At 37.3% G+C, this 14,856-nt stretch overlaps 1 protein-coding gene across 1 annotated transcript in view; it reads left to right on the top strand.

The window, feature by feature from the left end:
• Positions 1-3,451: 3,451 nt before the first annotated feature.
• PTPRQ (protein tyrosine phosphatase receptor type Q) overlaps positions 3,452-14,856 on the top strand; it is a gene marked incomplete at its 5' end in the record, with an annotated part of 143,671 nt that continues 132,266 nt past the window's right edge. The window contains 7 exons of the mRNA XM_082308524.1: positions 3,452-3,499; positions 6,692-6,829; positions 7,451-7,586; positions 8,706-8,960; positions 9,971-10,188; positions 13,511-13,697; positions 13,840-14,124. Of these exons, the coding sequence (XP_082164650.1) occupies positions 3,452-3,499; positions 6,692-6,829; positions 7,451-7,586; positions 8,706-8,960; positions 9,971-10,188; positions 13,511-13,697; positions 13,840-14,124 (1,267 nt within the window). The remainder of the gene's footprint in view (positions 3,500-6,691; positions 6,830-7,450; positions 7,587-8,705; positions 8,961-9,970; positions 10,189-13,510; positions 13,698-13,839; positions 14,125-14,856) is intronic.

Here is a 14,856-nt window from a genome sequence, read left to right as displayed (position 1 = left end):
AAGTCACCAGCGTTTAGGAGAGAAGGGCAGATTCAGAGCCGAAGAACAATGAACTCCAGCAACTGCAAATACGATTCATTGACTGGTTCTTGGCAGACACATACTATTTTAGAACTGCCTTTTTTGCCTATTTTGAAAAATAATTCCACATATAGACCAATGAAGTGGTCATACGCCTACAGAAATCAGTGGTAAAAGATTCCTTAAGATCAGAGATCTGAGAATCTCACTCGAATGAGATGATAGTCTGAAAAAAAAAGTCTTATACATGTCGTTTCTACTTTCACAAGTAGTTTTTGCATGAAAAATAGGTGGAACTTAAAGAGCTTCTTCTGCACTGATGTTGCATTCTGGAGAAAACCAATAGTTAATGATGTTAAAACTTAATCACTGGAAATGCTGAATAAAAGGAAAGTGGTTATGTTTTGGGGAGTGTTCTTTTGATTAAGGTGGAATGTGCCACGCACACTTAATTTAATGAGGTTAAAAAAGAGAGGGCTCCTGCTGTTGTCTTGAAAATCGCCCCATTAATAAAGCCTCCCTTTGTGCTCGGTGATTAGAAACTGCTCTGGAAAAAAAAAAAGAGGATGTCTACTTCGTAAAAGAGCTGAATAGGCATCAGCTAACTTGTGGGATTTATAGCCAAAATAGCATTCAGGTGATACACCCATGTACGCTGTCTATCTGTGTGTGTTTCTCAGAAAGAAAGAGACTGGCTCAGTGTTTTGCGATCAGGGGTTTCATTGCTGCAGCTTTTGATTTACTACATCTGTCCTTGAGCCTGGGCAACATAAAAGCTCTGAAATGGTATTTTTCTGGTGAGACTAAGCCTGCCCTGTTTACTAAAACTTCTAAATAAAGCTCTAATTAAAAATTGTATTCCTTAGTTCACGATTCAAAGTTCAGTTGCATACAGGTTTTAAGAAAAATAAGGAACAACCCATTGAGGAACAAGATCCTAGCTCAAGACAAAAATATTATATTATGTGATGATAGCACCTAAGAAAATACACAGTAAATAATATGAGTGTTGCTAATTTTTATGGTACATATATACAGTGGCACTAATTTTTATTTATTCTGTAACTACTTTGTCTGGAAATAATTGGTAAACAATTTTTATCAGCTTATTAAACTGATTTAATTTCAAAGAACACAGCAGATGAACTCATTTTCTATTAAAAAGGTTACTTTGGGGAAGGTTAGGGCACTGAGAATTACGTTGAGCTAAGTTTACATCTGAATGCACTGCTTCAAATCTGGCCAAAGGCAGATGTCACCCTAAGTTTCTGTCTGAGCTGAGTTCTTATTTAGTAGCCTTTGGGAAATAAATCAGTGGTCCTACTGTTACGTACTCTTGCCTATTCTGTGTCTATAGATGCTTCCACTAGTGACTTTGGGTGGGACCTCTGTACAGAAGCCAACAGCTTCATGAGGAGAATCAGAAATTCTGCCCCAAAGAGGTAAATGAGGATCTTTACAGTGACTCCAGCAGCAGGGAGCTGGTGCCACACTGGGGAGCAGTTGTATGGGTTCTGAGACCAACTTTATTTGAGGCCAGCGTTATTCCTAAGCGGTCTGATTTAACCCTTTTCATGTAAAATCTTGAATGCAAAAATGTCTGTGAAGAGTCTAGCTAGTTAAAACGATACAACGCACTACTTCATGCTAGTTGCTTTGATTGTATTTGTTATTAATACTTCCCACAGATGTACTTTGAAACGCTATAATGCCCAACTGGAAAGCGTTTTCTCAAAGCAACTTACAGCCAGCACTCCTGGGAGCAAATTTCGTATTTTGCACACATTTATTTATAAAGCCCCAAAGACACAGCTATTACATGTAAAAAGAGTTGAGGATCATCTGCTTCTCGTGAATTTAAGATGGGTCCATATTCCAGCACAGTTGCATAACAAAAACACTAAAATCGGGTATCGGGGCCGGTCAGATGGGCTTGCTGCATTACAAAGCACAACAGCTCTTGCGCTAACACTCACCCTACCGCACCCAGCCCCTTAACACTCCATTTGCCTTCTACTGTTTGCTTTCAGCCGGGAATTTTGCAGGAACAGCTGGGCTTCTAATTTTAACAGTCTTTCCAGTGCTGGGCTCCGCGGGCGGCGGGAGGGCGCCAAGCCGCGCTGCGCCGCCGCCGCTTCCCCTCAGGCCGGCCCGTCCCGTCCCGCTGCCGGCGGGGCCCTCTGCCTCGGGGCCGGCCCGGGGAGCGGAGCTGGTCCGCCTCAGGGAGCGGGAAATATGCGAGAAGCTTCGGGTTTGAACTCCCGCCGCGGGCGTGAGGGGACCCGAGGGCCGGCCGCCGGGGCCCCGTCGCACGGTGCCGCCCTCAGCCCAGTGGAACCCGCTCCGCAACCCTCCCTCCGCCGCCCGGCAGCAGAGGAAAGGGGAGGAAAGGCCGTCACACGTGGGGGGGTGCAGGCGGAGAAAGCGAGGAGGGGGAGAGGCAAGCGGCGGGAGCGGAGGCCCTGCCCGGCCGCAGCTCGGTGTCTGTGGAGCGGCAGCCGCCTCCCCGCCGCTCTCCCGCGGCTGTAGGGCCATCGGCAGGAGCGGGTGCCCTAAAATGGCGGCGGCGGCCGTCACCCGCCGGGCCGGGCGCGGTGAGGGACTGTCTGGAGGAAGCGGCGGCCGTTCGTCATCCAGCCGTTAGTGCCCGGGGCTTCCCGCTGCTGTAAAGATTTCTCCTGGGAGTTGCGTGCTGTAGTTACTAACTGGAAATTTAAGAAGTCCTCTAATAAGTAGATTGTGTGCGAGTTAGGAAATGTATAGGCTCTGCTTTTATGTTGAGAAGTAGGATTTTGTATTTTCCGTAAGCAATTCTAGACTTGCTCATGCAGTTTCTGGTGCTATACTGGTGTGCACCTGTCTTTTGATGAGCAACTTTAACAGAAATGATCATAAACTTACACTGTTTATATTTGGACACCCTATCAAGACATACCAGTGGTTCTGCAGGTGTGCTTGGTACGCCCACAAAAAACTGTTTTAAGGCTTATTTTCAACACTGATAAACGGACAACTTGCTAGAAATGTGTACTGTGGAAAACAGCCAGAGTCTCTTGAAAAGTGCAAGGGGTTACACTGATTTCAATGAATTTTGATCCAGTAATCACTAGACAACTTAAAAAACCCTGACATTTATTTCACTGGGGGGTTTTTAACTGACTAATGAACCACAGGCACATCCCTAGTTCAGTGAAGTTACAGGACAGCCTTTTCCTGATCTTTGGAAGCTTTATATGAGGCCTGGGAAGAGGCAGGGCCAGGGCGAAGACACAAACCCCGGGTGCACCATTGGCTGCTGCTGTATCTATGTGAAGTATAAATACATGTATTAGTTGTTCTTTTCTTATGCCTTAGGATTTTTAACACAATTTTGTTTTGAAGCTGTTGTGGTTCAAACATATAAGAGACACTGGGACTATAACGTTTCTTTATGGATCAAACAATTATTCTTCTGCTTTTTTTAAAATATTTATTTAAGGTAAGAAAAATATTCCCTTTTTTGAAGGTGGGTAGATACTCTAATTGAATTTTGAAAATGGAAGTTTCGTGATTTAGACTGCTTTTTTGTCGTTCTAGCAGTCACAGGGAGCTCTCAGTTATTGCTACTGAATATTGTCAGTCTTCCTTCTATTTGAATTGTTGGAAGCTCTCTTGAGATCCTCAGTCTGCTTTATTGCCTGCTGCTTCTGGTTTAATGTTGTTCCCCAGAAGAATTAATAGACCCCAGTGTCTTTAAGTCCTAAACTAGCTCATATTGCTATGTAAATTGTCACCTTTTGAACACTGCAGAGACACGCATTGTGATGATGGAAATTCAAGATTGTCTGCTACCCAGGGGTGTACTCTGGCTACGGCTTTAGGAAATGTACTTCTGCAAGAGATATTTTGTTTTCTGATCCAAAACTGCCATTTGTGGATTAGCCCTTTGGGTTTAATTTGACTGTTATTAAAAGAACCACATACATAGGAACCACATGTATCTTTCTGCTTACTTTTCTGATACATTTTGCAATAGTGTTGTCAATATTTATATATGTTTAGAGTTTGTATGTGTAGTCTTTATTTTACATTTAGCTTAACATGCTTTGCAGCAAAGGGGATTTCAAGGCTCTGTCAATTACTGGTGCTAATACCGCCGCTCCGTTCCTTTGGAGAAGAGAGCTGTGTATTTGGGGTGGTGCAATGTTGCTGCAGTACCCAGCCTCCTGGTATATTCCTTGAGAGTATCCAGGGAGTGTCCGGTTGCGCTGGCCAGTTTTGAGCTTGAGAACAAGTGTTTTTTGTGGAAGCCGTTGTGCAGCAGTCTGTGATCTGCCTTAGTCAGGGAAGTTTCCTGACAGTTGCAGAGTACTTGGGAGTACCTGACTTTTAAGGATGGTGGTATGGTGTGAAATAAAAACTTCAGCAAGTTCAGTATCATATCTCCAGCAGTGGCAAAAAGCAGATCCTTGGGGAGGACTGTAAGAACAGCATAATATGAGAATTACCTATACTATGTTTGTTTCCCACCATTTACAGCTTAAGGACTTCCTGAAACAGATGTAGTTGCACTGCATTGTGTGAGCTTCAGTGTTGGTCTCTTCTATGAACTTGTCCGGCCTCCTCTGAAGCCCATAGAACCTTTTAGTACTACTCATTTTAAGCTTTGTCAGATAAACTATTTATTTTGTGAAGAACTCCCCCACTTTGTTTTCTTTGAATCTAGAGTATACCAGCTGTGTTTCATCCTTCACAGTTCTTGTACTTCAAGAGAAAATGAAAAATCAATCTCTGCTCACTTCTTCTGGGTACTTAAGATTTTATAGACCTCTGTTGTATTTCCCCTCAAGTGCCTCTTTTTCAGTCTGAGAAGCTTACTTGAGTCATATGTTGAGAAGTAGTCAATAGCAGAAGTCAATATGTGGTGTTTAAGGTCTCCTAGCTGGTATGTAGCTAGCCTGAAGATAGATTTGAACCTTGGCTTTTTGGTCAATATTTCTTTTTTTTTTTTTTTTTTTAATTTCTGCAGTCTTTGGGTAAGGGCCTAAAAAGTGCTGGCAAGGTGCCAGATATAAGTATGGTAAAATTTCTGTGTACACCTGCAAATTTAGTTCTTGTTTTTAGGTCCAGGAGTATGTTTTTATGTACAGTAAAATGGCATACAATATTGCTAACAGTAGAAAATTATTAAATTTTTAAATTCAGCTATTGACACATATACATTTTTTATTATCTTTAAAAGTAGACTTTCCTACCCTTTGGATTTTTTCGACTAGGTTGTTTTAAAGGAAGACAAGCCAGCTATACACTCATAAGTTAAAAGCCTGATACTTTTCCTGGAAACATCTAATATCCTTAAATGCTTTTATGTATGCCATCAATTTTAGTCTAGTATGTCAATTCAGGCACTTCCAAGAGGTGATATGGTCCCTCTTATAAAGGGTTTATAGAGATTAAAGGCTTTATAAACTTTATAAAGTTTATACTTTAGAAAGTGTGATCTAAACTCTGAACATTAAGATCTTGATAGATTTATAGTTATGTTAGTTTGTCATTAGTTAAAGGAAGTTACCTTAAACTAACTGAGTCTAAGAGTATGTTGAGTTAACAAATAGGAAAGAGCTGAGTGTTCTATATTTTTGTGGGGGTTTTTCGTATATGTGTGTGTGTGTGTGTGTGTAGTAGATTGCTTTACAGGGCAACACAATGTAATATAATAATAAAAATGCTAACTTTTATTTTAGTTTACTAGGGTTCCTATTCATGCCTTGATTTTTGTTTCATTTTTTGAAATACATTTTTAGTTCATTGCTAAATGATGGCATTTATTTCTCTTCCCAATTCATAAAGAAATAAAAATGGAACTTAAAACACAGAACTGCAATCTTTTAATAAATGTTATGTGTTAGAGATTGGCATCACATGCCCCAGTTTCTTTGAATTTTAGAGGTGCGATTCAGGTTTATATATTGTTAGATAGAAGCAACCGGTAAGTTTCTGGATCCAAATGAAATTCAAGCATAGAAGGAACCGGCTTCTCTAAACAGCTAAGCCAAAGTCCCTCAAAGGCAGATACAATTATTTAAAAGGTGGTGTCAAAAATACAGAAGACTTGTGTCTAGAATGAGTTGACCTCTGTAAGAAGTTGGAATGCCGAATGAAGCTTGTACTGCCATGTCTAAATTGGATTGGTAGGGAGGCGTTTAGTAAATTATTTTTTCACCTCTTGAATGTTGCTGTTTCTTATTCTGAGATATTCGGAAGTTGTGAAAGTGATGCCACTAAAGTCTTTACCATGTAATGTGAGAATAGGACCGAGACCTCCAACTCCTGACTGATTGGTAACTGTGATTACAATATGTACATTGGAAGTGAAATCTCTGACCTCATTTCTAAAATGATGGCAGGTTTCTCTTTTCCTAGTAGGGCATGTTTGGGTCAGCTAACACGGTTTGGCCACCTCTGGAGAGAGAAAGAAAAATAGAACCTGTACCTGCAGAACTTTTGTAAAAAATTATGAAGCCTCTGTGTGTCATACATTAGGTCTGGTAATACTGGTCCATATAAAAACTGTTGCTAGCTGACAAGTTCTAGGTAAAAGTAGTTAAAATCAACAGAATTTAATTATATAGTTAGAGGTATATTTTCTGCATTTTCTACTAAGTTGAATTCATGTGTGTTTCTGTTACAGGGTTCAGAGAGTCTAGACTGTGACCAAGTAAAAAAGCCTGCTAGAGTAGTTTTGATGGAGTGGACTGAACTGCCCAAAGGAGAGGATCCAGACTATTATATTGTAACATACCAGCATGCAGGCGCTTTCAGTCAAAAAGTAAATTTCGTCAATCAAAGCAATAAGTAATTCCAAATGTATTTAAGCTGTAGATACCAGTAGTTAATAGCATTGTGTGTTTGTTTGTTTGTTTGTTTAAAAAAAAATACTGTAAAATAGCAAATAAAAAGAAAGTTAGAAAAAATTGTACTGAATTCTGTAATTTGTGTCATTTATGTGCGCTCTTACAGAGTCCTATTGAAGCCAGTGGGACTTAAAAGACCCTTGGGTATCCTTGTTGAATAAGGATAGATAAGCATATGTTCAAAGTTAAGAATATGCAAGTTGTTCAAGGTACTGTGGTTTGAAGGAGGAGTCTAACTTCTCCAGGAGAGGCACAGACGCTACCTCCCAGATCTCTGTGGGAGGGCATTGTTCTTATTTTGAGCACAGGATGTTCTGGAACTTAAAGAAAATATGAGGATTTTAATATGAAGGTGTTTGTTAATAGTTTGATTTCTAAAACGTTTTGTTTTAAATGCATTGGGTATTTTTCAGTTTAACTGAAGGCTTAAGTTTGATGTGCTGCAATATAAGCTACCCTTTTAAAAACTACATAGATGATTTATGAATTGTATTTATATTTCTTTCACTATATCCAGAAATTCTTTTAACTTGCAGAATGTAAGAAACATTTCTAAAGTTGAACAGAAACCTGTCAGTACTACAATTCTGCTTGAGGAAAATAAGAAGTATGATATTACAATAGAATCCCTAAAAAATGGCCGAATCTTAAGTGTAAAATCATTTAAGACACGTAAGTAGTGTAGCACAAAAATATTTTGGTATCATTATAGTTAGTCTAATACTGAAGATTAAAGATGTAGGGGTTGAAATCCTGAGCTTACTCATGTGTTTAGAAACTTTGCATCAATGTATGTTTTCAACCATGAAGAACAGACGGAATAATTTTATATAACTCATTTGGTTAGTGTAACGTTTCTGCAATATGAGACATATAAAAGTTGCAGAGATTTTTAAATATTACAATCTTTGCTATACTACAGGAATTCTAGGAGAAGAGATTTATAAAAGAGGACCATTGAGAAAGTTACTTACAGCCTGGCAATTTCATATCAACGTAGGGTTGTGATTGTTTGTCTTACGTAAATTAAATATATTGGTTAAATATTAAATATTTTGTTTCCGCTTTAGGACAGTCCCTCTTTAAAAAGGGTTAATGAGTAGCTTGAAGATCTTAGTATGGTGACTAACTGGGGCAGACTTTTATTATAAGAATTAGTGAGTCTGGGCACTGAACTTGTAAAAACATCATTTATCCCTGTAAATCTGTTCAGGACCCCAAGTCCCACCAATTGCTAGAATGAAAGGGCTTTATAATCTTAATTTTGTTAATTGCTTTAAAATAGTTTATAACATTACCTTTGTACACATTACAAACTCATACTAGCTTTGGAATACAGTCTAGGATCTGAATACAAACAACGTAATTGGGAATAATACACAGTAGGTTGAAAACATTGCAGCAGCCATTGACTCTGCTGAAAGTTAGTATGCTTAGCAAGCTAGAGAAAATAATTAATGGTTATGCTACTAATGTGTTGCTGTATTAGACATCTATTGCTTAACTGATATTCTAGCAAAATATGTACTTTTACAGTTAAACACTCCTTGAACTGTGCACTTAACTTTTATTTCTGGTTGCTTCAGACAGAAGTTTACAAACCATGATGATAAAGAGCATGACTTTCTTAATTGCTCAGTAAGACTTTTTCTATTTTCACACTACCTTTCTTTCCCTACTGTGTGTATCTCTCATCACTTTTTAAAAGAAAAAAAAATAAATGCAGTAAAACTGTGAGCTAATTATTCTGTTGTGGTAAAGACAGTATTTGTTTTTTTCTTGGCCTACTAGGTGGAATTTCAGAAAATGACATCAAAACATTTGTGACAGCTACTACAGTGTCTTTTAATTGGAGTACAATGACTAAAGAATTTTCAGTTTCAGTTTCACTGAATGATACTTCTCAGATTATAAAAAAACCCAGTGGATTCTTTGTATGGAGTAATTTGACACCTGCCACCTTATATACATTTAAGTTTATATTTGAACAATTACATCTGGAATTTATAAATGTGTCTCAATCACTGGATGTTCAAGCTGAAACAGGTATATATTAGAGTTTGTTGTAGTCACAGTGAATGCAAGGAAGCACTGCATATTTTCTAAAAGAGTTAAGAGTAAATTGTAAAAAGTCTGTATTCCATTTTACAATTTTTAATAGGTATGAATTGTTTCATTTCTAGAAAGCTGAAAGAAATTGAATGTTAATGACCTAGAAAGATTATTTAATATTTCTTAGTATTTTTAGGAGCAAGAATTCAAAGCTGTATGTGCAAATAGTTTAAGCTAACTACATTTTTTGCAGTCTAAAATAGAATCAAGTGAATGTTGAGGTTTGGCATTGTCATTATTTGAGTGTATGGATTGAATTTGCTATATAGTTCTAATGAAAAAGCAGGGAAAATCCTGAATTTGATAAGGATTCGGAACACTTTTTTCCAGCATTCCAAGTGATGGGTTTATATTGCTGACTGGCTAACCTAGCTACTCTGTTTTGTTAGAAGTGCTTTGAAGGATGCAGGATTCTGAGGATGTTATGGCTTGATTGTGTAACTTCATTCCTTTAAATGTGCTACTCTGATAATGCAACTTAAAAATCTTTAAAATTAAGAACCCAAAAGAAAAGATGATATAGGGTCAAATTCAACAAAATAATTGTTTTCCTAAACTCAGGAAACTATTAAAAACAAACTGAACTTTGTAAACTTCAATTTTAAAATTTAAAAAATGAACCATCAGAAACTAGAAATGGTTTCTTAAACCATCTTTAAAGAATGAATTTTTCCTAGAGTAGGTTAAAAATTAATGGATCTCTTTTTTTTTTCTTCGGTGGATTGTAGTTGATACTCTTTTAATTCAGCCAATCAGATTTTTTAAGACAGGATTTTGAAGGAGGGTTGATTCATAATTACTGAATTTTTGGGCGTTTGCAATCATGAATTAATTAAATGCTGTCATCATCAAAATGTCTGTGTAATCATAAAAAAATCTAAAACTGTACCACTGCCATAAATGGTACAGAATATCTTTAAAATCCTGTCCTTGTTCACTTATAGGCACCTGTTCCCAAGGGTGGGTGGCATTCCAAAGCAGCTGCTATCAAATGGGTAAGGAGAGCAAGCCGTGGAAGGTGGCACAACAAATCTGTGAAACGTCTTCACGAGGGGCGCATCTTCTTGACGTAGGGAGTGAAGAAGAACATGGTTTTATTTTCTCTTATCTCCAGACAATTAGTCAAATAATCATGTTATGGACGGGTCTTAATGACCTAAAGGTCAGTCTATTTTACCTTCTTTGCTATTACATATATGGAAGCAGGAGAATTTTGAAATACAGAGCCCAATTCTTTGGAATAAAAAATGCTATGCAATAAATCGGTTGTTTTTTTGTGTAGTTGTTAGTAGTTACAAGAGGAATCATTATTTCTTCCTATTTAGAAATACTGTGAATATTTGGCAGTCCATAGCTGGGAAGAAAAGACATAGTTTATACATAACCTGTTTAATTTTTCTTTTTTTGTGAGTACTTCACAGGGATATTGTTGTGCCTGTAGGTGGTGCTGCATTACCAGATTTTACTCTATACGTATGTTACTTTGGATATCAAAGTCTGGGGTTGGCTTTCTCAGTTTTGATGTGGGTCTGAAATGTTAAGTGATGAGCTTAGCAAGGTCTGTCCAGTATGGATGGATGCTGGACAGGCCAGTGGAAGAAGGGTCTGGAGCAAGGTATTTCTTGTAAAAAGTTTCCTGTTCCTCATATTTGGGATATGAGGGTTCTTAATGCCAGCTCTGCTGTTATTAAATGTCTCACTGTGGTGTGGCGTGTGATTGGGGAACAGCTACAGAGATAAATAAAAGTATTGGGAAAGCTCTCAGAAAGATGGAAGCACTCTGCCAGAAATGTTGGATCCAGTCTTCCTGTGGTTAGGATTAGTGAAAACTTCTTCTGTGGTAAGTATCAGAAGGTTGGGAGGAAGCCACTGTCTTTCATTTTGGAAAATCTACATGCTGAAATTTACTTTTAATATTGTTTTGGTCAAATTAATTTTAAAAGAAATGCTGTGAAAAACAGTAAAAACAAAGTAAACTTTATTTGTAAGGGCAGGACGTAAGTTATAAACATGTCATAGACAGAAAATTTATTTTTTACAGACTCTGTTAAATAACTTAATGAGGCTACATAAACAAGTCAGAGTGGGATAACATGCAAACTGAGGAAACACAAACCTATCTAGGTTTGTGGTTAGAGAAGCAGCTTCCTAGTTAGTAAAGCACCAGTAGTATATGCATTTTACAGATAAATGCATGAGATTTTAGAATTCTGTAATTTTTACACCATGGTTATATTGATCTTAACCAACTTGGTGTTGTGGAAGTAAGGTGGTATTTGTAAGAGGCTGCCAGAAATAGATGTCCCAAGAAAGTATAATATTTTTGCAGACTGGAAAGAGTGCTAGAAAGGCTTTTTTTTTTTTTTCTTTTTAAACTGATTATACAGACAAGAGTTAATTGCCAGTTTGGAATTTGACTGTTAGTCAACTGTTTAATCATTACATGCGTGTTTATGTTTGTAGGAGTCTGGTCAGTTAAATGAACTAGATGAGTACCTTGTTTTAAGAGTAGCAAGGGATAATAATAAAATGCTTGTTTTTCAAGCACTTCTTTCCAAGTATTTGTATTTAATTAGCATGTTCAAGTACTGTATGAACATGTTACAGTCCTTCTGATTGTCATTGTTGTCATTTGCTCTCATCTTATGAGAACTCCAAATTGTACTTACACCAAATTGTAAGGACTTACCCCAGGAGTTCAAAGATCGTGGGACATATGCTAGGAATTGCAGGACTTGTTTAAAATCTGAGAGAAAAAAAAATACAGATTCAATTATTTTTGCTTTCTCTTTCATATTTGAACCATTAGGGAGTGAAATTTCTGTTTCCAAGTTTTTTTCTCCCAGTACCCATGGCAAGTAAAATATTCTATGAAATTAAATGAAAGTTGAGACTATAACCTACTCGGAAGATGTCAGCAGCCTTAGGAAAATTGCCAAGCACTGTGACACTGATAAAAATTAGCGACATTGTGAGCAGCATTAATTCTGTAGCATTTGTATTATCACAGTTTCTCCTTCTTTAACCCTATTTTGATCTGTATCTGCATTCAAACCCTTCCTGACGAGGGTGAGCGTTCTTGTGAAAGACAACAGGGACCCTGGAGATGTAGGTCAGTGCGCTGGGTAAGAATGAATGGAGCGCTTTGGTGATACCCTCGTGTCTGTCCTAACGCTCTGTGCAGTTCTTTAGAGTTACAAAGTGGAAAAGGTAGCCAAAGACTGTTTACTGAGGCTTCCCTTACAAGCCCTGCTACAGATGTTTGTATCATAGTAGTATCTTGTGGCTTACTGTGCTTGTAGTTAACTCTGATGCCCAGGAAGACCAGTATAAGAAAAAGATATGCATTGATCTACATAGTATTTTTGAAACGACAGGCTAGACACATATCTCCTCCTGAAAGTCAAGTCGAATTATTTCATACCATTGAAAATCTTCTTTGCTCTCTTGGGAAAATGAAAGACATCACAGTATTTTATTTGATTTTTTTCAGTTCAAGGGATGAACTGAAAAAATAGGCTTAGTCTCATCAAACATGATTTTTTGTTGTTTTCTCAGAGAAATGGAAAAAATCTTTTTTCTCCTCCCCCTCCCCCCTTTTGAATATCTTTAACAAAATGGAAAAGCAATGGAAGTCTTAAAATTATGGTGGTACCTCAGCTTTTCTCCTTTACAGTACTTAAAGCATTTACTTAGATTTTAGGACCACAGACTTGCTATTTCTGAAAGCACTTATGCTAGTATACCTCCCGAGAGTGCTCCAATGTCATGCATAGATGTGTTGGGTTTTCTATTAATCCCCTGTAGATGTTAGTATTAGTGCAGTGCAGACTGAAACCTATCTCCCACTAGAGGGGTCTGTATTGCAATGCTGTGAGCATGTTCTACAAGCACCCTTCCTTCAAGATGTCATGTTGCCCCAGTCTAGTATTTGTAGGGAGAAACTGAAAGTACCTCAAAGGTTAGAAACTTGGAGTCAGGTGTGAGTGAGTGTCCTAACCGCTGAGCTACCGGCCGCTGGGAGAAAGGGGAAAAGAGAGCACTTCCTCATCTGATTGTGAATCTAGCCCTGGATTTTTTTCAGCTAAGCTGTTTTTGCTTTCAGACCAAATTTATGAATATTTTTGACTGACTGAATTTTATTTTAAGTGAATAACATTTTTAGAAAATTATCAATCCATGATTATTAGATTATTTGATTAATCGTGATTTTTAAAGGATTGTTTGTAATGATCAAACACTCTACATTAGCCTTGTGTGGCTTTTATTATATTATTACCTTGTAATCTATTGTAATAGAAGGGATAGAATTTTGTACCGCAATATTTACTTCATTCAAAATGTTTCTATATAATTAATTTGTATAAACGAAGTATGTAAATTTTGGATGTTTAGGAGATATGCTTGCAATGACAAAAGCCTTAATAATTCATCAATATAATGTAAAAATACATGGAGTCTTTATTTCATTTTTTTCAATGTAGGAAGAAGGTCAGCTCTTGTGGACAGATGGATCTCCTTATCTTCTAAAGGCTGGTATCTCAACTTTGGCAATGATACCAGAAAATGAAACTGACTGCTATGCCCTTCAGAGAGATCCCACTGGTCCAGGCTATTTCTTCACAGGATTTTTCTGCTATATACAGCTACCATATATTTGTGAATATGAATGTAACTATATTTCTTCCAATCTTTTACATTTATTTTTAAAAGCCTTCCCCCGATTATGTTTATCTTTGAAGATAAAAATATAAAAAGATATAGGTTTTCATGATTTTCAATGATTTTTTTCATTTTTGGTGTTCTTTTTCAGTACCTCTGGTACCAGAAAACTTCACGTTTAGTGTCCGTGATGTCAAGACAACTGAAGCTGTATTTATGTGGAGTGATATGGATATATGGCTTAAGTCAGGCTTTGCACTTACAATTAAGTACTATTTTGATCAGTGGAAGCCATACATTCTGAGCTTGCCTGTGAATACAACTCAAACAAAAATTGTGCAGTTGTCTCCTGGCCTTTGCTATAGTTTTTTATTAGCAGCAAGAAACCCAGAAGGGGCACAGACTGTCTTAAGTCCAATGCTGAAGGTAGAAACAAGTAAGTTACAAAAATAAATAGCAGTAATAACCAGATAATCATACACTTTTAATATTTTCCTTTAATTATGCTATTCCTTTTGTTGATATTTTGTCTGAAAATATAAATAATTCTGAACATGAATTCTGAATCCAAGACTGACTCATTGGTTTAGTGGATTCCAATGTCTTCATTTTGCTTTTGTGCTAAAAACCTTTATTGGGATTGACGTGGAAAAATTCAGGAGTTTTCAGTGGCCACAAGCAGAAAGTCAGCTACAAATTCTTCTTCTATGAAGTATATTTTAAAAGCTTATTCTTACCATAATTTTACTCACAGAATTCCTACTGGTGTCCAAAGGGAAAGCTGGATGTTGGAGTAGCAGTAAGGTATTTTTTGGCCATGCTGATGAAATGCAGAAGCATGCATTCCAATCTGAAGTAAAACATTTTCTTGGAATAAACAGAGATATCCCTATATATCTGCAGTAAAGATTACGACAAGCTTCGTGGTTTAAAAATACATTGTGTTTTGACCTACTGAATGATGCAGTATGGCATAAGAAAAATTCATGAACCAATTAACTTGTGTTCTAGTAAAATACAGCTGAATTAAGCCAAATGAAACCTGCCAGTTGGTAGAGATGAAAAATGCCTTTGCATCTAAAGGTGATCAAATGGACATGTCCTCAAGGAAAAATTTCTTCATAGACACAATTTTAGGTGTAGATTTTCTTCAGGTTCCTGTTTCTGT

Source organism: Platalea leucorodia (assembly GCF_965183815.1).
Source record: "Platalea leucorodia genome assembly, chromosome: 4".
Classification (NCBI taxonomy): domain Eukaryota; kingdom Metazoa; phylum Chordata; class Aves; order Pelecaniformes; family Threskiornithidae; genus Platalea; species Platalea leucorodia.
Note: the sequence above shows the minus strand (reverse complement) of the source record. Positions and strands in the feature narration are given on the sequence as shown.